We start from the raw sequence: 26,650 nt of genomic DNA on the forward strand, positions 1-26,650 counted from the left end.
TGACTTTTTGTCTCAGGTCACGCATAAAAAATAAAATAAAATAAAAAATCATTACCACATTCTCTTGCCTTTTTGCGTCAAAATCGACACTACATAAAGCGTGAACGAACAATAAAAACTAACATATTGCTAAATCTGCAACTAATCCATTAGTGTTGCTAACACCCATCACGATATGCTGAAGAAATAATTGTGATCAAAACTCCACCACTCCCAAAATTACCTAATGCAACACTGCGGGGCTGCAACATCAAGAGGATTTGCATAAAGATGAAGACCCCGCTGCGCTCCAAATGTTAATCAGAGTGACGTTGGTGCGTGTCCTTTCACCTTTATGAAGGTGGGGGCTCCTGCTCTCATTGACATTATTAATATAAGTCCGCGCCTTTGACATATGCGTTTATTCAAAGCACGTCAGAGACCACCAACCTAGCACATACAGTCATTTATTGATAACATTTCAACAAGATTTGCGTATTGGCAGGGAGTGAATTATGAAGAGTGATCTGACTCAGCTAATTAAAGCTTAAACACCCTTAAGGAGGTCAAAACAAATCACAGTGGGACATAATCGTTTTAAAGGGGTTTTTCAATAATAAACAAGAATCACTGCAACAACAGGCTAATAAGTATCGGATATTACATACACAAAATTAAAGTATATGCTATCATTATTACTTTATTATAGATTTAAATATCAAATTATCGCAAGAAAACGTGATAGCTTGGTGAGAGGACTTCAGCAGATTGTGTCCAGAAATGATTTTGACCTCATTGAAAGTCATTGTGTAATTCGGATTCTGCGTAAACTACATGTTGCATGGATTTCGTACTACTGATTTCTCATGCATTAATCTCGCCATGATTAACTATTAATTCATATGCTCCCTCGCGTGAGTAATGAAATTAATGCAACAAATCACAGTGAGGGTCTTCATTTTAGTTTGCCTAACGGTTGCCGCCGATGCGCGTTCCCACACCCCTCCCCTAAACGGTGGGCATCGGTGACGCGCGTCTGGGGTTCATGTTTATGTCTGTCAGGTTTCCGATTGGGCGCCGTGTGGATGTGTGATGAGCATCCGCGCGCCGTGGGCGGGAACAGTCATGTTTATAAACGACAGTACTCGCGCCGTGGGCGGGAAGACTGGATTGAGAACGTAGTGATTCGAGAGCGAGAGGACGCGTGGCAGCGGCGGGCGGCGGGCGGCTGTGGCAGACCGGAGCTTGTGGAGGAGGCGCGGCTTCCACTGCCCCTCCACCGAAGCAGCTGTATGGACGACCACCTCAGCCTCCTCCACTCGCCTCCGCCTTCCTCGAGCAAGCACCGGGGCAACAACCTCGTGAACCACGGCTACACCGAAAACGAGCAAGACATCATGACAATTGTTGCTTGCGACAACATGCTGGAGGAGTCGGCGGCGCTGCCCGGGCACCACTCTCTGGAGCAATACGAGCCAGACCACGAGTGCTGCGAGAGAGTTGTCATCAATATTTCGGGCTTGCGCTTCGAGACACAGCTCAAAACCCTGTCCCAGTTCCCCGAGACTTTACTTGGCGACCCCAAAAAGAGAATGCGCTACTTTGACCCACTTAGAAACGAGTATTTCTTAGACAGAAATCGGCCGAGCTTCGATGCCATCTTGTATTATTACCAATCCGGAGGGCGCATACGGAGACCCGTGAACGTTCCCATAGACATTTTCTCCGAGGAGATACGCTTCTACGAGCTCGGGGAGGAGGCCATGGAGAAATTTCGAGAGGATGAGGGCTTTATAAAGGATGAGGTGCGTCCGTTGCCCTCTAATGAGTTTCAGCGACAGGTGTGGCTGCTGTTTGAGTACCCGGAGAGCTCGGGTCCGGCCAGGGGCATCGCGATCGTCTCGGTGCTGGTCATTTTGATATCCATTGTTATCTTTTGTCTGGAAACGTTACCCGAGTTCCGGGACGACAGGCACCCGACGACGGTCGCCCCACTTCTGAACGTAACCAACCCTTACCTCACGAGTCCCTTCACTGACCCGTTCTTTGTCATCGAGACTGTGTGCATCATCTGGTTCTCCTTTGAACTGCTCGTGCGTTTCTTCGCGTGCCCCAGCAAAGCCACGTTCTCCAAGAACATCATGAACATCATTGACATCGTGGCCATCATACCCTATTTCATCACTTTGGGGACCGAGCTCGCGGAAAGGCAAGGCAACGGCCAGCAGGCGATGTCCTTGGCCATTCTCCGGGTCATCAGACTGGTGCGCGTGTTTCGGATTTTCAAACTCTCGCGGCACTCGAAAGGGCTCCAGATTCTGGGGCAAACACTCAAAGCCAGCATGCGAGAGCTGGGCTTGCTGATCTTCTTTCTCTTCATCGGGGTCATCTTATTCTCGAGCGCTGTGTACTTCGCCGAGGCGGATGATCCCGACTCGGGCTTCAGCAGCATCCCTGATGCGTTCTGGTGGGCGGTGGTTACCATGACGACCGTGGGGTACGGCGACATGCACCCGGTCACCATAGGGGGCAAAATCGTCGGCTCCCTGTGTGCGATCGCGGGCGTGTTAACCATCGCTTTGCCAGTGCCAGTCATCGTGTCCAACTTCAACTACTTCTACCACCGAGAGACTGAGGGCGAGGAGCAGGCGCAGTACCTCCACGTCGGCAGCTGCCAGCCTCTGTCCTCCTCCGAGGAGCTGAAGAAGACCCGGAGCACGTCCTCGCTCAGCAAGTCGGAGTACATGGTCATCGAGGAGGGAGCCTTCAAGCAGCCCAACTTCCACGCTCAGAACAACCAGAACTGCGTGAACATTAAAACGATGTTCACCGACGTGTAGGCTTCTAGATGCGTGCCAGTGCGAGTCTGCGTGATGATGGCACGCTGTAGGTTCGTGTCATGACAGTCAAGTGCTGCTGAGTGTGTCATTTCCACGACGCAGAGGAAATGTTACATGTCTAACGCGCCCTCATGCAGTGTTCATCACCTGTTTGACTGAACCATTTTACTGTGAGGAGGAAGCCGCTATCGGCTTTCAGACCGTTTGCTGTCTTTAGGGTACGTTCATTCATGTCAGGCAATATGTGACATCAGTGTGGCAAGCCGCTTTAACATTTATTCCTTACAACTAATTAGCATCTGTTTTTATTTTACTAGTGTTGTATATATATATATATATATATATATATATATATATATATATATATATATATATATATATATATATATATATATACAGGGTGGGATTTGCCAGGGGTGATGGGGGGATTTTCTGCCAGGATATTATAATTTAACGTATACATACATTTCCTTTAACCCTAAAACACGAAGCAATTAAGTGCAAAATTTAAAAAAAAACTGGTAAAACACAGAAAATACAGAATACAGAACATTTCTTCATATAGATACAGTACATCATGCCCCATTTTTGCAGTTTGTTTAACACTTTAGTACTTCTATTCAAGTAGTCCCTCCAAATCCCACACTGAAAAAAAACAATGGTGTAGGATTTACTTAAAAAAAAAAAAATCTAATAGGTAATATTACAAGGAACACTTCTTTAAACATGCCATTTTTTGTATTTATTATTATTATTATTATTTTGCACAGTGCAGTATTGGTTTATTCCATTGTTACTGGTAAAAACCTTCATTGAATTCTGTTGGGTTAATATATGAACTGTTCACTTCAGACTAACATGCACTAGTTAAATTTGTATTGTATACAGTAGTCATTCTGACAATAGTATTTACATTTCACAAGTTAAAAAAGCAATTTTGTCTAATGATATACTGTAAGAAATGTTATTTACTGTTGGAATAGATATGTGTGCCTCATAAATAAGTAATAGTATCTAACAAATGTGTACTAGTAAAAACTGGAATAAATGCAGCAACAATTAGAAATATATAATTGGAAGTGAGCTGTTAATATATGTACCACAAATCCAAAGAAAAATTAATGACAAAAATGTAGCTTCCAGAAACAGTCAAGATAATTGTTACTTTGGGAATGGTAATGTAGCAAAAGGAAGTGCTAGTATCTAATATGTACTTTACTGGTAAAATTAAACAGACACAAGTCATTACTGAATGACTTACCAGTAATAAAAATGTAATATTAACATAACAACAGTTTAAGGTTAATGTTAATATGGCTTGCCACAAAATCAGTATTTCGTTGATGACGTTAATAGCTATTCTATAGAAATGCACTCATTTAAACGCATAGATTACTTTGACATGACATTGCTGGAAACTTAGTCCAGTTTATTCTCACCAGAATAGTGATGGAAGCACTTATTATAATTCAAGAAGAGGTAGCCTAATTAAAGGTGTTGTGTATTTTTCTTACATTTCTGTCAAGCATCACTCAGATAGCATATGACTTCTTGGAATAATTGTCTTAAATGACTCATTTTGTCACTTTTATTGTATGTTGCTGTATCTTTGAGACCGTTCCATAGCAACCAGTGAAAGATGCAAAAGATGCTGTATGTCAACTTTTTTTTTCAGTTTGTGCTACTATCTGTGCAGAGTTCAAAGACCTAATAATTCAGATCTAAAATGTTCAGATTCAAGTACAAATTCAGAGACTTGCTAGTGTGCACAGATCGCTGAAGACAAGAGGGAGGGGAAAGATCAGAGACTGAAAGCGCTTTCGACTGGATACTTCTAATCACGTCGGAGTGATGCAGTCTCCATAGCGACGATAGGTTCCTCGGTAACCCGCTATTGTTGCCATGGCATTTTTTTTTTTTTTTTTTTTTTGGTGTCCTCAGTAATCCGCCAGAATTTTTTTTAAGTCTGGCTGAAGATTTGATCTCCTGCTGGATTTTGTAAACTGATGAAAATGGATTTTCTCATCTAATCAGAGGGTCATAACAACAACAACAACATGAACAAACAGAGACGTCCAGAACTCCAGAAATATATCTGGAGTGTCTTCAAAAGAGCCCAAACTATTAAGCCACACTCCGGGATAAAGTGCAATACATGTGAAAGTTTCGTCACTGAAGTGTTCTAGCACAAAACAAGCAAAGACAGAAGTGAAAATGAATGGGTGTGATACACTGATCATTCACGAGGGGCTGCTGTATCTACGCCAAACGCTTGGAGATTTCCACCATCTCTATTCTCCCACAGGATGGACTTCCCGCCTTGTTTTAAGAGACAGGTGAATCCCACACCACATAGATTATTATTTATCATATTAATTCATAGTAATTAGCCTAATTATGTCAAAATTGTACTTTTGGTTAGTACTCTTTGTTTGCAGGCAAGTGTTGGTTTGTTGGTCTGCTTCATGTATGAGTTTAATTTAGCTTGCATGGGCTTCTTAGCATTTCATTTAATTTTGACACTGGTGGTCTCCATTTTTAGCATTTTAAAGATGTTTAAGATATGAAATGCAAAGCTGCTGATGCTGTTAGTTAAAGTATGGCAGTAAACACTAACTAATTGCCTTTGAAATGCTGTTTCATCCAAACATGGGCAGAAAGAGAGAAAGCTGCCCCACCTAAGCTCACCTTGACATGGATTTGAAGTGTCAGTGATGTCACGACTGCCGCAGTGCTGCCCCCTTGTGGCTCAGAACAATACAGTGGCCTTAATTGCATCATGACAATCCATTCTGTGCAAATATTTAATATTTAAATAATATTGTAAAATATAAATTATGTCCTTCTTGGGAGTGTCATTCTAATATCTTTGATATACTATTATAACTTATAACTATTATAAATATTTTGGATTCTTTTTTATTTTTGATATTCTCCATTTTCATTTGAATTTTACTTAAATTGTATTAATTTGTATTGGCTCAATACGTTTTATAAGTTTTTATAAGTTTTTTTATTATTATTAAATATGTTTAATTTGCAGTTATTTTAATAGTTTAAAGCTAAACTAAATAAAAAAATTAAATATTGCCTTAACTACTTTTTATTTATTTACACACACACACATATATGTATATATACGGTAGGTACCAAGGCAATATTTAAATTTCTAAATTGAACTAAATTTTTATTTTAGTTTTAATTATTTTAAAAAAAATCTAAAATTGCCTTGGCAGCTAGTCAACACTTATTTTATTTCAAGTAAACTTTTTCATATTATAATAATAATAATAATTTATTTATTTTTACATTAACATTTATATGTTAAATGCAGTTATTGTTAATCACTTTTATATGAACAAAGCCATTGTCATTAATGATGACTTTTTTAATGCTATGCTAGGCATGTGAATTGCCTTTTTGAAAATGAAAACTGAAAAAATCATAAGAAGCTGTTGCACTTAAGTTCTGATATCATGTCACTGACACACAGCATCATATTAAAATCTGTCAGTCAGCCTCTAATAGATGTCATTCTTACTTGTTAATGTCTTTTTAGTTGAGTGGCCTGTTTTTCTGATTCAGCAGAATAAGCAAGCTCAGGATGAAACAAACTGTGTGGATCTCTAAAACGCCATGTAATCAGATTAAAATATCAAACACTTTTTTGAGCTAAAATGATAAGAGACTCAAGAATACACTAAAAGCTTGTGAAGCCCATCCTCTAGATTTCATGTATAACCCAAAAGCATTGCGTTTCAATGCAGAGAGCCACGCAAACAACCATCCATCTGATCTTCTCCAACATTGCGCATGTCATGGCAAAGAATCTAGGACAAGCTGTGTTTCTTGGGGAGCATTAGAGAGCTCTTCTGCACAGCTGCATCCACAAGCAGCTCCTGTCTGGCTTCTTCTACAGCGGCTACTTGTCATTTGTGCCAATCTCATGCTGTCTGCACATACTTTCCCCTCTTCTCTGGACATTAGTGTGTCCTTTGAGACTCTCGTATTTGACTAGTTTAGCCTCAGGGCCATTTCTGTGCTTTTAAAAGGCTTTGCTGTTTTCGCCTTCCACGTTGCATAATAGACCTGAATGAAAGTCCTCCTCTTGGACCACATTCACTTTTTTTGGAGGGAGACTGAACGACCGTGAAGAAATAATGTGAGAGTTGGATTCACACTCCGTTACTGACACAGTTTTGATAGTTTGACATAATGCAAGTGTCAGTTAGATCAATATCTGATTGTGTTGAATAATAATATATTGAAATTTAATATTAATATTGTTTCTGTCTAACTTTATTGTGTTACTTTCAGTAAAGGCGTGGTTATTTGTTTTTAATAAAAATATATATATATTTATTTATTGACTTGCTTAGTTACATTCATTCATTCATTCATTCATTCATCTAATCCTGTTTCTTCTCCCGTTCAGCAATGAGGAAGGAGACAGAGGCGGATGAAGCTTTAAAGGAGTTTAATCTCTGTGTGGACCCCAGCTTGCTAAACGTAGGTGCTCGTGGACTGTTCCCTGCTCCTCGACACTTCTGAGAGGAGGTGCCTTCAAAAACACCCCCCCCCCCCCCCCCCCGTCCAGCTTCCGGACCCTGATTTCCCCCTGGCTAGACTGCCTCAGCGCACCACTTGCCTTTTCTGTGTCAGTATTCTGTCTCTTAACAAAAGAAGATGGACTCCTGTGTTGATGTGCTGTTTCTGCTGCTCAATGTAAGACTCTAAACTCCACATAAGTGCTCCTACACACGCTCCCACCGCCGTAGCCCAGCAGTGTTGAGGGCTGTGCTAGCTATGCTAGCTCCATCAGCTGTCATGTGTCGTCAGGCTGTGATGTCATCTTTGGCGTTGCTGTATAAACTGATAGTCATAAATGCGATGCCTCCTTGTCATTTTTGAGTGGTGTTGGTTATTCGTGTCTTTTCCTGGTCCCCTCTGTTCGTGTGTCATGCCACATGCCAACTTATATCATTGTAATCGTCGCATGGCATTCATCACACGGAAGTTGTTGTGTTGATGCAATGTCTGAAATACTGCATCAAGTATGAGTAAGCAACAAGGTACAAGAGGCCATGATATATTGTGTGTGTGATTTTAGGTTCTGTTCATTCACAAGACACATTGTTTTTGTTTATTTTTGTCTATTTTTGAGCCATTGGTCCCAAGTTTGGCTGGTTAGTTTAAGCAGGAGGATGCTGTGATGTACCATATGAAAGCCTGTTCCTGCCTCAGAGTAACTGTGATTCACGATTGTGAATTGTTTTTCTTCTTCTTTTTCTTTTCTCACAATTGTGAATGTAAAACCTATAACGTTTGCAATTGTGACTGTATCACAATTCCAGATTTATATTTTACAATTGTGGTATTTTTCTTGTAAATGTGACTTTGTTGCTCATTATTTGACATATCTTACAATTTAGTTCATTTCTCACAATGTGACTTTAAATCTTACAATTGCAACTTAAAATCTCACAATATCGAATTTAAATTTCACAAATGTGAATTAGTATCTTATAATGATATTGTTATATTACAATAGCAGCTTTATTTTAAAACAGTTCTTTTTTCTTGTAAATGTGACATTATTTTTCATCATTTGTTTACAGTATACAGTCTAACAATTGTGAATATACATCTCATAATGATATTGTGTCAATATCACAATAGTGACTTCATATTTTACAGTTGTGACTTTATTGATAAATAACTTTTCATAATTAACTTTTATTTTATTTTTTTTATTCTGAGGCAGAAATGTGCTTTCAGTAACTACATGTGGCTGCAAAAATGTATACATATTTCCCATTGACAGTCATTCAAAATTAGCTTTGTGTTGTATTCTAAGATTGATCCTTCAGAAATCCTTATACTATTCTGAGTCGCTGCTCAAGAGACATTCCTTATTATTGTTGAAAACAGTTGAGAAACTTTATATTTTTTATGGAAACAGTCATACCTTTTTCAGAATTCTTTAATGATTAGACATCTTTGGTAAGATTATAAATGTCTTTACTTTCACTTTTGATCAATTTAATGTGGCCTAGCAGATGAAAAGTGTAATTTGAAGAAAAAAGACAAAAAAAAACAATACTCAATACTTAAACCTTTGATCGGTAATGTACAAATTGCAAATATGGAATCATAAGATAGTGTGGTAGATCTTTTAGCAGTTCCATTAAAAGCATGAAATAGATATTTTCCATCTCTGTTATAGTTTGCTAATGAAGTGTTTGGAGCCACGTGTTCCTATAGTGCCACAAGCCGATCAGTGTTGTCATGACATCACGTTCCTGCCGTATTATGTCTGTATATTAGCAAAAGTGACTAGGAGTTAATGCACATATGATCCGTCTAGCTGGTTTCAATACAAGAATGTGTGTGCAAGCTCTGACAATATTCACAATACAGCACAGTGTCTTATTGCTTGTAAAACGTTTACTTCGTAGTAAGAATAAGGGGATAAATGTTCATTAAAACTCTTTAATATGAAGTAAATTCATTAGGTGCAATCCTTCTGCTAGACAAGCTGCACAGTGTTTGCAAACAGGTGTTTTGTACTTCATTAGAGCAGCACTATAATGCAACTGCAGGATGCAAAGCTACAGTGATACCCTTAAAGAAAGATAACGTGCGAAAGCAAGATGGAAAACAGAACTTTTTTATTATTACTTTTTCAGTGTTATATAGTTCAATGTGCCTTTGAAAAAGCCAGGTGTACTGCAGTGGCCCAGTTGCATGAACTGCAAGTACTGCAGAGAATCTTTAGCCCAAGTGGAAAAGAAGGACAATTTGAGTAAGCACATGCAGTTCTCCAGAGCGTTGTTCTGTTTAGCTCTGTTTCATTTCAATTTGATGGGAAAATATTTGTGGATTTATCTGTGAATGATACCTTGTCTCATTCTGTGGTGATATACTATTAATACTACAAATGTGAAAAGTGGGACGCCAGCCGTATACGTGCCACTGCAGGATGTGAGTCATCCGATACTAAATACAGATGAAGACGGCTCACTCATTACTATACACTGCCTATTTTAAAATATGAGTCGAGGAGATGATACTTTGTGAAGCCCAGAGCTAAACTCAAATAAAAATGTACATTCTGTCATCATATACTTGCCCAAACCTGTATGACTAACTTTGTCCTGAGAAACGCAAAAGGAGACGTTTAAATGAATGTGCTGGGAATGTGAATGCAAATGTGTTTAATGACTTCCATCTTAATTAGCTCTTTACACAAAACGTTAATAATACGTCAAATCGTGTTTTGATGGCTTAAAATGTAGCATGTTTTGTTGCTTTTGTGTATTTTTCCGAAGGTTTTAAGCCACATTTAGTGTAAGTGTATGGAAAAGAACAGCTAATACATTCTTCAAAATATCTCATTTTGTGTTGCATTTAGAACAACTTGAGAGGATGTAAACCTAATTTTTCTAAATCAACAAAATATATATAGTATTGCTCAGTGACTTTTGTCCCCTATGTGCATTTCTCATGAAATAGCAGAATATAACTGCTGACTTTCTCAAATGTTTAGACCATGATGCATTTTTCTGTTGTAGATGCCCGTAAAGGGCCGAAGCTGCGCTTAATCTTCAATTTTTTTATTTATTTTTTTAATCAGGTGTTATTTTAAAGGTGCAAACATACTATATGCATTCAGTTTGACTGTTTACAAGGTTATGGTCTGTAAGATATTTTACAAATGTTTTTGAAAGAAGTCTCTTATGCTTAACAAAGCTACTTTTATTAATTCAGAAACAGAATAATATTGTGAAATCAATTGTGATAAAAAAATCTAATTTTATAATTTTGAATATATATAAAAATATTAATTTATTAAGTCTTCAGTCTTCAGTGTCACATGATCCTTCAGAAATCATTCTCATATGCTGATTTGCTGCTGAAATGGAACATTTCATTTATTTGAAAAGGAAATCCTCTGTAACATTATAAATATCTTTACTGACACTTTTGATCAATTTAAGGCACCCTTGCAGTATAAATTAATAAAAATAATAATTTTAATGAATAAATAAATCTTACTGTAACGATATCAACCTTCATATTCATCCGGAAGAAGGAGGCGGGAACCGGCGGACAATCAAAAACATTTTAATAACAAAATAAACACAAAACAGCGCACCAGCCCCTCACGGACGACTGGTGCGCATAAAATAAAAACCAAAACACAACTAAAAGCCCAGGCCTGGTCCTCTCTCGTCCTTCACTGTCGTCGCTCCAGTTTTATATCCTTCCATCTCCTCCATGGGCCTCGAGACCGGTGGGACGAACAGGTGTAGTTCATCTCCAATCACTCCCCCGGCCTCGCTCCCATGTCCCTCGGCCCCGCCCCACTCGTCACATACCCCCATCGGCCCTCGCAGGCCGGGGGGTACTCCCGAGACTGCGCTCTACTCCCCCCCCCTCCGGGGGGGCCGCTCCCGGGGACCTGCGGGAACCTGGGGGTAGGACAGGCGAGGCGAGAGAAAAGGAGATGGAAGGAGGAGCGACAGAGACGAGAGAGGAGAGAGAGGGAAAAAAAAAAAAAAAAAAAATTCCGGTTCCCAGACGCACCGCTGCTCGGCCCTCCACCAGCTGGGTGATCTCCTCCGCGGTGCCTGGCGGTGGCACTGGACGGCCCTCGGCGGACGGCACGACACTCCTCCGCCGCCCGGTGGACGGCGACGGCTCCTCCGGTTTTGGGCAGCCGGCAGGAGTCCCCCGTTCCCTGCTCCTCCCCGTTCCGGCGGAGGCAGCAGGCTCCGGCCACCTGGCGAACGGCGCCGACTCCTCCGCTCCCTCACGGACGGCAGCCGTCTCTCCACATCGTGGGCGGCCGGTAGCGAGCTCGCCCGTCCCCGGCAACTCGCTCCAGTCCACCGCCTCGAGCGTCCATGGCGGCACACTCCTCGCCAGCTCGATGGCACCGCGGATTCACCACAGCGGCGAGGGATCTTCAGCAGCGCGCCCCTCCTTCTCCCGGGCTTCGGCACCACTGTAATGATAAAACCTTCATATTCATCCGGAAGAAGGAGGCGGGAACCGGCGGACAATCAAAAACATTTTAATAACAAAATAAACACAAAACAGCGCACCAGCCCCTCACGGACGACTGGTGCGCATAAAATAAAAACCAAAACACAACTAAAAGCCCAGGCCTGGTCCTCTCTCGTCCTTCACTGTCGTCGCTCCAGTTTTATATCCTTCCATCTCCTCCATGGGCCTCGAGACCGGTGGGACGAACAGGTGTAGTTCATCTCCAATCACTCCCCCGGCCTCGCTCCCATGTCCCTCGGCCCCGCCCCACTCGTCACATACCCCCATCGGCCCTCGCAGGCCGGGGGGTACTCCCGAGACTGCGCTCTACTCCCCCCCCCTCCGGGGGGGCCGCTCCCGGGGACCTGCGGGAACCTGGGGGTAGGACAGGCGAGGCGAGAGAAAAGGAGATGGAAGGAGGAGCGACAGAGACGAGAGAGGAGAGAGAGGGAAAAAAAAAAAAAAAAAAAATTCCGGTTCCCAGACGCACCGCTGCTCGGCCCTCCACCAGCTGGGTGATCTCCTCCGCGGTGCCTGGCGGTGGCACTGGACGGCCCTCGGCGGACGGCACGACACTCCTCCGCCGCCCGGTGGACGGCGACGGCTCCTCCGGTTTTGGGCAGCCGGCAGGAGTCCCCCGTTCCCTGCTCCTCCCCGTTCCGGCGGAGGCAGCAGGCTCCGGCCACCTGGCGAACGGCGCCGACTCCTCCGCTCCCTCACGGACGGCAGCCGTCTCTCCACATCGTGGGCGGCCGGTAGCGAGCTCGCCCGTCCCCGGCAACTCGCTCCAGTCCACCGCCTCGAGCGTCCATGGCGGCACACTCCTCGCCAGCTCGATGGCACCGCGGATTCACCACAGCGGCGAGGGATCTTCAGCAGCGCGCCCCTCCTTCTCCCGGGCTTCGGCACCACTGTAATGATAAAACCTTCATATTCATCCGGAAGAAGGAGGCGGGAACCGGCGGACAATCAAAAACATTTTAATAACAAAATAAACACAAAACAGCGCACCAGCCCCTCACGGACGACTGGTGCGCATAAAATAAAAACCAAAACACAACTAAAAGCCCAGGCCTGGTCCTCTCTCGTCCCTCACTGTCGTCGCTCCAGTTTTATATCCTTCCATCTCCTCCATGGGCCTCGAGACCGGTGGGACGAACAGGTGTAGTTCATCTCCAATCACTCCCCCGGCCTCGCTCCCATGTCCCTCGGCCCCGCCCCACTCGTCACACTTACCAATCCTAACTTTTGAACAGTAGTGTAATGAAATGTTCACATTCCTTTATTTACCTAATTGCTCAATTTCTTGTCTACATCAATCTTCTGAGTGTTCATTTTCTCCTACGTAATAATGAAGATCAAATTTGTAGTCTAGGGAATGGAAGCCCTGCACACAGCTGATGACGCTTGAGCAGATAGTTTCTATGGCTGTCACGTTGTGGCCACAGATGGATTGGATTGTCACCATTTTAGAAAGAGTGTTGAAGAGAAACGCCGTCATAATGTGAGCAGATGGAGATCTTTCGCTTGTGTAGTAGGTGTTTACTAGTTAATGATTGATTCTAATAACTGAATGAACCTACGTTTGTTATCATCCGAGGCATGGTTACATAAATGTTCATCTGTGTGCAACTTGCACCCACCATAACACCACCAAACTAAGGCCCATCAGTCATTCTGTTTTGTATGCTATAGCCTACAGTGTTCACGAGTGAAGCTGCCTTGAGCGGTTACTCACTCCACTGGGTCTCAATGTTTGCACCTGCTCCCATAACACACTCCATCTATCATTTCACACACACACACACACTCCAATAAATCCCCTTATGAATTCCTAACTGACTCAGACCAGATGGTCTTCTCCATGTCCATCCCAGGATCCTGCCGAGATGCTGTCTGCTGGAGAGGGAACTGGTTATATTGGAGCTGAAGGGGTTTTCCTTTGTCCTCCAGGCCTGGCTCTACTTTTTTTTCCCGTTGCATGGTCCATCACACAGAAATCCCCGGAGGCCTTTCCAACAGGATGTAGTCTCATGGCTCATAGAAGAAAGGTGGCATCTTCTGAAAGTGCCGAGCTTTCACACCCCACACAGCAAGCAAACCGGTCCTGATGAAAGAGACCTTCAGAAGGTTATGCTGTTAAACTGCACTTTTTTATTTAATGCTATGGTTTTTCTTGGCACTTACAAAATGTGCTCAACGTTACGATAATTCACTGTTTTGTGTGTGTGTGTGTGTGTGTGTGTGTGTCTGTGTGTGTCTGTGTGTGTTGCAAACAACGATTTCTCAAATCCAGCAGCTTTTCCCCCCCTCAAATCAAGGAAACTTTCTCTGAGTGCCCAGACTTTGGCCTGCAAGATGTATAGTGTACTTTGTGCTTTCCAGAAGTATCCCTTATTTACCTAACATACTAAAGCACACGCAAAGTACTTCTAATTCTAATTTTTAACTGCAATGTTAGTCAATATTACATTTATGGTTAATATATTTTAAATGTACTTAATTATAACTTCTTCATTACAAATGTGTAATTACAAATATATTTAAACACAGAAATGAATTAAGGTATATTTTAGGTTATCATCATTTTGTCAGAACATTCAGCAGTACATTTGAACAATATTTCAAAGACTTTGGGATAAATTATGAAATTACATATAAAGATGAACTTAAGTTCTACTTAAGTGGGTCAGAAAAGCACTCTTAATTTTAGTCTCTTAATATATATTTAATTGCAATTAACATGCAATTAAGTGTCTAAAAATATTACATTTAGCTCAGATGTGAGTATATATATATATATATATATATATATATATATATATATATATATATATATATATATATATATATATATACTCAAAAAAGGGCCAGTGTGAATATACATATAAACATGTGCCTTCTAATCACAGAGCTCATGAAAGCCAAATTGATCTGACCAAACCGGGCTGTTTTGTTCCAGTCAATGTATTTGTCCATTCCAGCAAAAGCTCTACAGGTAATGAGCAGGGAGACCTTATATGGATTTTTCCAATTGCCAGAATAGGAGGGAAGTGAACTCTCACCTATAATCAATAGAAATGATCCATTCAGAGATATGACACTGGGTTGGCTGCATGTGGAACCCAGACCTGCAAAAATGCATGATAGGGGAGGAGTGGAGTTACCGCCCAGACGTTAAACTAAAAATATCAGGAGAAGGGCACCTTCAAGAGAGTTACTGTAATGCAGTATGGAGGAAGTGACTTCATTATGCGTAAACTAATTATGTTGTGCGGATAATATCTCAAAGGAAGATTCTCCACTAACAGGTTTCCTATCCCCATTCTGTTTAGCGTTTCCATTGCTCTTCGTAAATTAGACTAGCATATCACTTGCTCTTACAAACAGCCAGCCAGAGCGTTTCCGCCTGTGTTTATGTTGGAAATGAAGAGCAAAAGTGGAGCAATTTTGGGTTATTTAAAACTGCGGTATTTTAGGAAATTGCGTCACTGTATAACAAAAGATAAAAACTGTGTCCACTTTAAAACACTGTGTAGACGTAAAGGGATGAGTTTTGGGAAGTGTTTTGTTATCTTCAGTGTGTGTGGTTGAAGAATGAATGCTGCACTGGTTTCTAGGATGCAGCATCAAGGTCTCCTGAGCACATCGTTCCCAGCTCGAAAGAGCACGATCACAGTCTCACTGCCATATCGCACCTGAAACACGCACGCTGTTACAAAAATACACGCACACAAACCCTTCAAAATAGTACAATTGAATGTTAATTGAATTTTTGATTGGTATAAGTGAAATTGCATAGGACTGCAGTAAGTAATATAAAAAAATTGAATAACAATTAATGAGACATTTAAATGAATAACACAACAAAATAATAAAGGTTTTATTGAAAAAGATGAACTGTTCTCAGTTGATTGGTTCAGGTTTAAGTACTCTATATGCTGGTCAAAATAATGGTTTGATATTTCTATATTTTACCTTTCATATTGCAGGTTGCAGACTTATGCATGTTTTTTTTTTTCCAAGTCATTTATTTGATCGAAATTACTTTCTATTGTAATATATTTAAAAATGCAATTTTTTTTCCTGTGATGTAAAGTTGAATTTTCAGCATCATTTGTCCAGTTTTCAGTGTCATGTGATCCTTCAAAAATCATTCTAATGTACTGATTTACTGCTAAAAAAAACATATTATATTGCTATATTAACATTTATTATGTCAGTGTTCAAAACAGTTATACGTAATTATAGCTTTGATGAATATAAAGTTCAGAAGAACAGCATTTATTTGAAATAGAAATCTTTTGTAGCATTATGAATGTTTTTACTGTATGTTTTTAATCAAAGTAACATCTTCTTTCATTGTGTATTTCATAATATATTTTGTGAAAAATTGCTTATTTTACCTTCATTTTTGAATTTTACAATTTTTATTTTCTAATCAGTGTCAATTAAAGGAATAGTTCACCCAAAAAATTTAATTTAGCCAAAAATGTACTCAGGTTATCCAATGGATCCTCTGCAGTGGATGGGTGCCGTCAGAATGAGAGTCCAAACAGCTGATAAAAACATCACAATAATCCACAAATAATCCACACCACTCCAGTCCATCAGTTAATGACTTGTGAAGTGAAAAGCTGCGTGTTTGTAAGAAACAAATCCATCATTAAGACATTTTTCACTTTAAAATGTTGCTTCTGGCTAAAACAATCCATTATAACACTTCCTCCAGTGAAAAAAAAGTTAATCCCCTGTTGTCTCTCACATCATAATATGCTGAAATATTGTTCAGAACTGTTTCAGACTGCTTTTTTCTTTATGGTAAACAGTAGTTGATCTGGGCATATTTTTCTCCTGATTCAGATGAGATCACTTTCACTGAAAAAGCTATATTACAGATAGAGAACTCATATTCTAACCATTTAAACTGCCTTAATAATGGATTTGTTTCTTATAAACATCTAGCTTTATGCTTCACAAAATGTTAATTGATGGACTGGAGTTGCTGGGATTATTGAGATTTTTATTTAGCCCTGGTTTCAATACAGTAAGTGAATGTTATCTTCTGCATCGTCTTTCAGTTCTAATTAGCAATAACCTTAGTGGCATACAGTGAAAATTTACAAAAATAAACAAAATAAACAATAAACAAGAATGAGTGAAGACATAAATATTAAAAGAATAATCAAGACAGTCAAGACAGTCAAGCTAATGCAATGCAAACCTTTTTGTTAGCCTGTTTGTTATGGGGGAAGACGCTGCCTTTTAGATGGTTTCCTTTTAATGGAATGTTTCCTCATAAATAATTAGCAGACCAACAGGGAGGACTGCAGATGACCCTATAGTGAGTTAAGATCTATATAGCTGTAGCTGTGTGGAGTTGGAAGGCAATGAAGAAAGGAACATGAATATTTGGATCAAATCCATTCTTCCATTAAGTAGTCTAAGCTATCCAAATAAACAAATCTATATATAGTTTTAAATGGAGCATGATGTGACCAAGTTCAGTTCTGAAAAAGAATCCACTGAGAATTAGCATGTTACCATTAGCTGTTTTGCAAATAGAATCTGTTTCGGTTGAATTAAAACTTCATAAGCAGGTAAACATTATTTCTGGTCATCTCAGGAACTGCACTTCAGTAGCTTGAGTCCACAGCACCTCACAGCCACATAGTGCTATTTGTGATGCATCCATTAACTAGCACTTCGTTTGTCATAGTGGGAAGACAGACTGATGTTAAAAAGGGCATTATAATTCTTCTGCATTCTGATTTTGAGGTGCTCATTACCTACAGTAGTTTCTCCCATTCATTGTTCTCAGGTGTTTCCTTTTTTTATGATGTTATTTGATTCCAGATGTGTCTCGTTTAGTTCTAAGTACTTAAGCCCTGTGTTTTTCTGTGTCTAGTGTCTGCTATTGTTCGTCTATTTCCTGATATGCGTGTTCTAGCTGAACTCTAGCTGATGCTGGAATCTTAAATCATGCGTTAATCACATCACGTCTGGATTATTGCAATGCTCTATTTCTTGGTCTGCCTAAAAAACGTATTGCAAGGTTACAGTATGTTCAGAACTCAGCAGCAAGAGTTCTCACCCCCACCAGGTGCTCTGCTCATATTACTCCTCTACTGCATGATCTTCACTGGCTACCTGTGCAATCACGTATTCACTTACAGAAATTCCTTCTAACATTTAAAGCATTAAATGGTCTTGCGCCTCCATATCTGTCTGACTTACTGTACCCCTACTCTCCTGCCCGATCCCTCAGATTATCTGAGGTTGGTCTTTTGTCCATTTAATGTTTTCGGCTGTCCACTGTAAGTGGTACACTAGGTCATTTAGTGTTAATGATTCCATTATGGAATCCGCTACTCCTTACACTTCATAATATATCATCTTTGTCTACCTTCAAGACTCATAAAGTTTCTTTTTATTATGTATTTTGGATCATGTGGCTATATGTGGCCTTATGTGTTTGTATTGTGTATCTTTCAGTACCCATAATTAGCAATCAAACTGTTTCTTTAACAGTCTAAATGGAGATGGTTTCACCTTTCAACCTTGTCCTCATGACAAATCAGTCAGTCACCATAAACCCTGATCTCCTCATCTCCTTATCCAAACATCGGCCCATAATACCCAGTTTCATCAAATTATCATCACATCAGTCTAGCGCTATCAATAAGACTACATATTTGGCTCAGTTCATCCGATGGTGTTTATTTTGCTGGTTTAGTAAACATGCAGTGGCAGTGTGCAATCAGCCGCTCTCAATGTAGTATGTGCATGCAGCAGGCACACACAGTTCATCCTCTCTCGCGCCCACAAACAGAGCAACAGTCCCCCGAGAGACTTCAGCACCTCCCTAATGTACCAACTGTAACTCCACGCTACCCGTTCCTCATTTCACTTTAGAAATGAACAGACATATTCAGGTCTAGTAGCCAGCCAGGTTTCTAGCAAGCCTGAAATGCTTTCTTTGTCAAAGGTGTGCTACTTATAATCACAAGTAAATAAATAATAATGTTCAGTAAATATTTAGTATATCTATAAATAGATCTTTTTTTATGTTTTCTGAAGAATATATGAGCTCTGGTGTTCGTGTAAAAGTTGCTGTTTCAGCGCTAATGTGTTGTGTTTGGTTGGCAGTGCATTGCTATATGATTTCTAAGTTGTTTTGAATTGTTTTAGTATGCTCATATAAAAGTTGCCAGGATGTTCAAGTTTTTACTGCTACAGTTCAAAACGCTCACGTCCACATGTCCTAATGTGGCTTACACTTGGTTTAAGCACCGGTAACAAATAAATAAAAATATCAATTTTATTATTAATTCTAATATTACAATGCATTATTTTCACATTTATTTATACATTCATTTATACTATTTTATAATAATGAATACAATTTAGAGTAATACATTAAATAATAAAAGGGCAATTTGACTGTAATATAATTTTGTACAATGCAATCTGAATACAATCTTGAATACAATGTTAATAATACATTTTACATTTACATAATGAAACGTTATCTAATATTAATTATAAACAATTACATTAAATATACAAGTTAATAATAATAATAATAATAATAATTGTTTTAGAATTGTGCATGCTACATTTTAAAATATATTAACATTTTAATACGTATTTTAAATAAATAAATATTTTATAAATAATAAATAGAAATAACATAAATGTATGAATATATAATAAATATACACATCTTAGCATTATTACATTTATTTATATTATTTTAGAATAATAATAAAAATTAGAGTTAAAAATAAAATGATAAAATGACAGGAATAGCCTTCTATTTTTTTTACATGTTAATGATAAACATATGTAACATTCAGTTAACAGTTAACAGTTAATGCTTATTCGCTATTAAGTTATAATTGCTCATAATAAATATTATATATATATATATATATATATATATATATATATAATATTTATTATAAGCAATTATAACTTAATAGCGAATAAGAATTAACTTCATAGCGTAAAGAATATTATTATTAGTAGTAAATGTATTTGTTTTAATATATTTCACATAATATTTTTAATAAAAAAATAGATCTTTTTATAAATTTATCGACAAATACATATTTTAAAAATGGAAACAACTGTGAATTACTCTGATAATAGTCATTCTGATCCCAGAGGCAGTGAGGTACCAGCAGCAGCAGCAGCAGAAGCTGAATTAGCGCAGAGGAGGCGCTTCCCCTTTAATTTGCCCACGCTGTATATCGGTAAGGAGTGGTGGAGAGCAGCTGCACAGCTCACTGTAGTCCCTTTGTATGCGCAGCAGTGCTTAACTGCAGCCTATACCGCTCGCGCTAACACAGTAATTATGAGTAAAAGACGAAAAGTTGGACTTTGACATGAAATGGCTAGCTCACGGCGCGCCACTCCCTAAAATGAACGAGGAGAGCACAAGTAAGCGCACGAGGAATCCCTGTGCATATTTCGATGGGTATTTTGCATCTTGAAGACAACTCGGGAAGGTTGACTTTTTATTTTTAAATGCATGCTTTGATGCATCAATGCCTTGAATGAAACGAAATGCGTGAATGCCTTTAGCACATTAATGCATGGGCATGCTTTGATCGTCCACCTAGAGAGAGGAACCTATTGCTGAAGCATGTCAGTGCAGACACCTCGCGCTTTTGCGTGAAAGGGTTAATACACTGATCACAGCCGGTGTTTTTCACGGGTGCATGAGCCTGGATTCTGAATATGTGTCCTGTAATAAAAAATAAACACTCCAAATAAAACCGTTGTTTTTGGACAATTGGATAACAGCTTAAAGGGAACGCGGGAAACCCCAAACAAGCAGCAAATTTAAGACTGGCAACGTCTGAAACGTGATGCTCTATGGATTTTTGCGCGTAAGATGAGCGCGTTTGCTCAACAACAAGATGTTGCCACTCCTCAGAGCATCATTTTGGCCACCAAACTCGAGAGCGGCCACACGTATTCAGGCAATTCTCCTCTGCCTCTTGTGTTAAATGTTACTATCTTGTATAATGTGAGCATGTTTGAGGCGACGCCCAACGCAAACAGCTCCCCTATTTCTTTGCAGATCTCTGAATTGAGTCGAGACAACACTGTGAGGACACAGGGGGCGTCAGATTTGGCTGACCATAGCATTTTTGGACCGTTTCAATGGGAAACTCTTTGCAAATAACGTCTTAAGGGAGGCCCCTTCGCTTTGCCTCCGTTCGTTTCTTTGAGACACGCTGCTGTATGTTTCCCGTTTGTCCTGAAGGCGCACACGGGCGGATATATTGGAGTCCGGCGCAGATCTGGCGCAGCGGGCGGGAGGAACACCAGGATCATTGCAGTACCTATAATGAATGGCTGCTGAAAGACACCACTGACCCTGGCAACGAGACGTTACATTAGTGCTGCTGGTGTCATGTGAACATAATCATTTAGCAAATTATTTCGGGAGCTTTGGTGCTTGCAGGTAAGCTTGCGTAACCTACTCTCTAGTTATACTGTCTGTGGATGCTGAGCTGATTGACTTCATGGAAGCTTCAAATTGTTTTGCATTTGAAAAACACACTGAAGCTGGATTAATATATTTAATTAGACACACTGCAATGATTCATGCTTTTGTCTGTGATTTACAATAACACGCTAGCTTAAACCGGCCTAAACTGGTTTGCTGGTCTAAGATAGTCCACAGCCTGTTAAGCGACAGTTAAACCTTGTGAGCAACAGCTTAGGCAGGCTGGGAGACCAGCTTAACAGTTAAGAGCAGCCTAGCAAACCGTGAGGCTGGTTTAAGCGGTAGAGACACTGACTGCAGTTACTGTAGATGCACAAGAATAGTCCAGCAGCTACTGATCAGAATTAGTTTATTTCCCCATTGTGCACACATTAACATAATATTAACCACATAACTGATAACCAGTATTCTGGTTTCTATGGTAAATTATAAAAATTACAATGTTGGATCATGTAATTAACACTTATTCCAGAAATCCACCATAATTTAACATTCATTTATATATGCATATCTAATTCTAGATGATTTTAGATACACATTTTTATAAAAAAAATCATGCTATTGAAGAAAAACATTTATGAAGCAACGAGGCTATGTGGGCCCCCTTATTAACTACATTAAAAATAAATTACTATTGCCTAAATATATTGAAATACCATCTGCAGTGTTTCCCAAAACAATACAGCAATACTGCAATGACTGTACAGCATGAAAAGTTATTTTTCAGACTACAGCCCTATACACTATACAGACCTTAATTGGAAAATGATGTGCATGTAAACGTAGAGGTATATATATATATATATATATATATATATATATATATATATATATATATATATATATATATATATATATATTTGTCTTAACATATATTTACCTATTGTTGGTGAACTTAGGTAGAAAGTGTTGCATTTCTTCATCTTTTCTATCTCGAGCAGTCTTGCTGTCTTGGCGAAATGCATTTGGGGAGGTTTTGGAATATCCAATTATGACTTAAGTGCACTCAGGCTGTTATTAGATTTACAGTGCATAATTGAATCCTAAGAGGAATGATACAGTCTTGCCATGGCAAGTATCGATCTACTTGGAAGATAAAAGCAAATACAATGTGTAAAGTGGTCAGGCTGACTTCTCCATGTGATTGATAGATGTTTATATATGTGCCCTGGTCTGTAGCCATGCTTTTCCTTAGCAGTCATGCTTTGCAGTGTTACAATGCCTCTTTACTTTCTTTGCAGATTTAATGATGTTTGAGTTGATTGCTATATTAGTTCAAAAACAAAGTGAGTACTTTATGCATTGTTGTAGAAAATGAAGAATCCAAATAAACTCACAGTAGAGTAGAATAAATTCATTTTTAGTAAGCACATTGCATTCTTGCAGTGCACATGTTAAAAAGAATGCTTGTTGGCTTAAGTAATCTTTTTTCTGCTTTATATTTCTTTCAGTGTTTCCTGGGTTAACCAGTGAAAGGAAGCCCCAAATTTCCCTGCTTCTTTTCTACAGACTTTTAGAGGCAACATAGTCGCATCCTGACCACAAACTGCAGGTTGCATTCATTCACAGCATGACTGTTGCCACAGGCGACCCAGCTGATGAAGCCGCAGCTCACCCGGGTCAGCCACAGGACACGTATGACCCGGAACCAGACCATGAGTGCTGCGAAAGGGTGGTCATTAACATCTCTGGCCTGCGCTTTGAGACGCAGCTCAAAACTCTGTCTCAGTTCCCCGAGACATTGCTCGGGGACCCCAAAAAGAGAATGCGCTATTTTGACCCACTGAGGAATGAGTACTTTTTCGACAGGAACCGCCCAAGTTTTGACGCCATTCTGTATTATTACCAGTCAGGCGGCAGGCTGCGGAGGCCTGTCAATGTGACATTGGATATTTTTTCTGAGGAGATACGTTTCTATGAGCTCGGGGAAGAAGCCATTGAGATGTTCAGAGAGGATGAAGGATTTATTAAGGAAGAGGAGAAACTCCTGCCAGAAAATGAGTTTCAGAGGCAGGTGTGGCTGCTCTTTGAGTACCCTGAAAGTTCAGGGCCTGCACGGATTATTGCCATCATTTCCGTCATGGTCATCCTCATATCTATAGTCAGTTTTTGCCTAGAGACACTTCCGGTTTTTCGCAATGAGGACCTGGACCACAAAATTCCCATGGACTCCAACTCAACAAATACTTACACCTCCACCTACTTTACTGACCCCTTCTTCATCCTGGAGACCCTTTGCATCATATGGTTCTCCTTCGAGTTCCTAGTGCGTTTCTTTGCGTGTCCCAGCAAAGCAGGCTTCTTTGTCAATATAATGAACATCATTGATATTGTGGCTATAATACCTTACTTTATCACATTGGGCACAGAGCTAGCAGAGAAGCCAGAGGATGGCCAACAAGGGCAGCAAGCCATGTCGCTTGCCATTTTGAGGGTCATCAGATTAGTACGAGTCTTCAGGATCTTCAAACTGTCCCGGCACTCGAAAGGGCTGCAGATTCTTGGGCAAACACTCAAGGCCAGCATGAGGGAGCTAGGGTTGCTTATCTTCTTTCTCTTCATCGGAGTCATCCTCTTTTCGAGTGCCGTCTACTTCGCTGAGGCGGACGAGGCTGACTCACAGTTTATTAGCATCCCTGATGCCTTCTGGTGGGCCGTGGTCACAATGACGACAGTAGGGTATGGTGACATGGTTCCAACTACTATCGGAGGCAAAATTGTGGGATCCCTGTGCGCTATCGCTGGTGTGCTGACCATTGCCTTGCCCGTGCCTGTCATAGTCTCAAACTTCAACTACTTCTACCATCGAGAGACAGAAGGCGAGGAACAGGCCCAGTACCTTAACGTGACCAGCGTCCCCAAGATAGACTCCTCGGAGGATCTGAAAAAGAGCCGCAGCGGGTCAACCATGAGCAAGTCTGACTACATGGAAATTCAAGAAGCTGTTAACAACAGCAATGAGGACTTTCGAGAGGAGAACAAGACTGGCAACTGTAACCTAACCAACACTAACTATGTTAACATCACCAAAATGCTTACAGATGTATAACTGCTTTGAACAGCCTTGAAAGACAAGGTGAAATAAAGTAGGGGAGTGCAAACCCCGGTTTTGAAGGCTTCAGACACCTCGTGCAAGAGTTTGAAGATGGGAGAACTGAAATGCGTCCATTTGAGCGAAGGATCAATATTGAAGACCTGTACATCATTCCATCCCCATTACCTGTCACAAGTTCTGGAAAACTTGATTGTTGGGGGACGTTGTTTTGCATCGTCGTGTTCAGTGTCTGCATGGAGTTTGTCTTTTCTGTGTGACTGTTCTAGTAGTCGTTCTGCTTGCAACAGTAGCCAAATCGTAGCCTAATAAATAGATACATGCTTAGCATAGAGGGACCAATTCCTGACTCCCATTCCCCATTCACTGCCAACCTGAGGACCCCTTGAGTCTTGTGTGTATTTATACGTTGGAAGAACAACAATTTTGTCACTCCAATTGACCGAGTTAATGTTTATTCATGAAGAATCACCATGGAGGATGTATTTCTCTGCAAATGCACAAACGCTGCCTGTCCTGCCAGCCACAACGGCATACCATGTGTGGTACCTAAAAATATAGCATTCCATCTTGTGACAGAGAAATACATGCAGGCACCAACCTTGGGGGCCTGGAAAGCCAGTTAATCTGCCCCTTTTCTCTATCTGTATGACCATTTTTCCCTCTTTTGCTGCCAACGTTCTAGGATTGTAGTGTGTCCCGTGTTAGAGTAAACAGACCTGAAAGTGGAGCGGAGATTGTTTTAAAGTCGCCCATTTTTCCAATGTCGTAATTCAACTATACTGCATGAGCAGCTGCCCTCCATTGCATCATTTCCATCTGTCACTTACTTTTTCCATCATTGTAAACTTCCAAGCATTCCATGTGTATGAGAAATGTGTTTTGTGATGAACATCTACCCCTATAAGCGCCTGACGAGGGGTTACAGGAGTGTAGATATTTTACTGTGACATTGCAGCCAACAACAGCAAAACACTAGCTCAATAAGTCAGGTCACCAAAGATGAAGTTCACTGCCGCTATTTATTGCATTTTTATGTTGTTTTTACATTGTAGTGCCATTTCATGGTGCATCCTGCTCATAATATGATGCTGGAGAATTTGGATAAAACTTGTGTGAAAATGATGCTTCCTTGAATAGCTTTTTTCAGAGATAGGAAATATTCTGCTACTTTTGTGGTGCATGTCTGGTACACATTCCTTGTAGCATGCATGTAGGAAAAATGATACTTACAAAACTAGAAATAAGTATTCATATCTTTATCAATATTTTTCTCTGTGAGATTAACAGTATGTGCAATATTATATATTATTATTGTTATTTTTAAGGTTAAAATATTTTGCAAATAGTTTTCTATGTTAGTAGGCTAATATATTAGTTATGTTATAGCACACTTTTTTGAAAACCATCAAGGTTGCTCATTTCGAAGTTTGGTTTAATTAAGCGAGGGAGAGTGAGATGCACCAAATAAAATGAGCATTTAAAAGCACCACATTTGGATATGGGGGAAATCTAACTTTAAAAAATCTCAGTCCCCGATTTAATAACAAGGGATTCTGATGGTTTTTTCAAATTAAATGTTGGTACATTTAATATGTCTAGTCTGTAGCTTATCCTTGTATTGATGTTAAAGACCTCATGAAATCAAAATTGACTTTTTTAGCTTTTAAACTTTTTAGGTATATTGAGATATAAAGTATATTTTAAATTGTCAGCATTTCTAAGAAAATGAAATGCGTGTAAACATAAAATACTCCATAGAAAGAAAAAATAAATGAATAAATAAATCTCCTAGTGCCAAATAGGTTCGGCTGGTTATTGTCAATAGTTAGCCCCTGCTGGTAAATAATGTAACTACACCATTATGCATATGCAAATGTATATTTCTTCATTAAAATGAAGCCATGTGTACTTATGAAATCATTTTTTTTAAAATGAAGTAACAAATCAGAAAACACGTTTTACTGTTTTTACACTAGTGACTTATTTATTTTTCTCCAGTCTCTAGCCATTTCATGGGGTCTTTAAAGTGGGAAATAAAAGCAGAAAACCATTTGTTTTGAAATCCAAGTGGTTCAGGACCTATGCAATTTACAGCTGAGAAGTAGAAAAGCTCTATGGTAACTAAATAGTACATACCCTACCACCCCAGCTTAATTACATTCACTCCACTGTCAAAATACGTAGCAGATCTCCTTGCCACTA

The 26,650-nt window shown here is 39.8% G+C and overlaps 2 protein-coding genes and 2 long non-coding RNA genes across 4 annotated transcripts; all 4 read left to right on the forward strand.

Moving 5' to 3' along the window:
* The first annotated feature begins 620 nt into the window (after nucleotides 1-620).
* Nucleotides 621-3,134, forward strand: LOC132129567 (potassium voltage-gated channel subfamily A member 2-like). Its single transcript, XM_059541192.1, has one exon. It carries the CDS (start codon nucleotides 882-884, stop codon nucleotides 2,817-2,819), a length of 1,938 nt encoding a protein of 645 aa, XP_059397175.1. The 5' UTR covers nucleotides 621-881; the 3' UTR covers nucleotides 2,820-3,134.
* Nucleotides 3,135-3,951: 817 nt separating this feature from the next.
* On the forward strand, nucleotides 3,952-7,705 carry LOC132129257 (uncharacterized). Its single transcript, XR_009428467.1, has 2 exons — nucleotides 3,952-5,155; nucleotides 7,255-7,705. It is a non-coding gene; the product is annotated as an uncharacterized LOC132129257 (long non-coding RNA).
* Nucleotides 7,706-20,167: 12,462 nt separating this feature from the next.
* Nucleotides 20,168-22,857, forward strand: LOC132129503 (uncharacterized). Its single transcript, XR_009428532.1, has 3 exons — nucleotides 20,168-20,383; nucleotides 20,962-21,348; nucleotides 22,845-22,857. It is a non-coding gene; the product is annotated as an uncharacterized LOC132129503 (long non-coding RNA).
* A 3-nt stretch (nucleotides 22,858-22,860) lies between these two features.
* Nucleotides 22,861-26,179, forward strand: LOC132129502 (potassium voltage-gated channel subfamily A member 2-like). Its single transcript, XM_059541135.1, has one exon. It carries the CDS (start codon nucleotides 22,964-22,966, stop codon nucleotides 24,440-24,442), a length of 1,479 nt encoding a protein of 492 aa, XP_059397118.1. The 5' UTR covers nucleotides 22,861-22,963; the 3' UTR covers nucleotides 24,443-26,179.
* The last annotated feature ends 471 nt before the right edge of the window (nucleotides 26,180-26,650 follow it).

Source organism: Carassius carassius, chromosome 46 (genome assembly GCF_963082965.1).
Source record: "Carassius carassius chromosome 46, fCarCar2.1, whole genome shotgun sequence".
In the NCBI taxonomy this organism is placed as follows: domain Eukaryota; kingdom Metazoa; phylum Chordata; class Actinopteri; order Cypriniformes; family Cyprinidae; genus Carassius; species Carassius carassius.

Excerpts from the sequence above, each read along its gene's own strand:
- LOC132129567 (XM_059541192.1), top strand. The coding sequence starts at position 882 with ATGCTCCCTCGCGTGAGTAATGAAATTAATGCAACAAATCACAGTGAG.
- LOC132129502 (XM_059541135.1), top strand. The coding sequence starts at position 22,964 with ATGACTGTTGCCACAGGCGACCCAGCTGATGAAGCCGCAGCTCACCCG.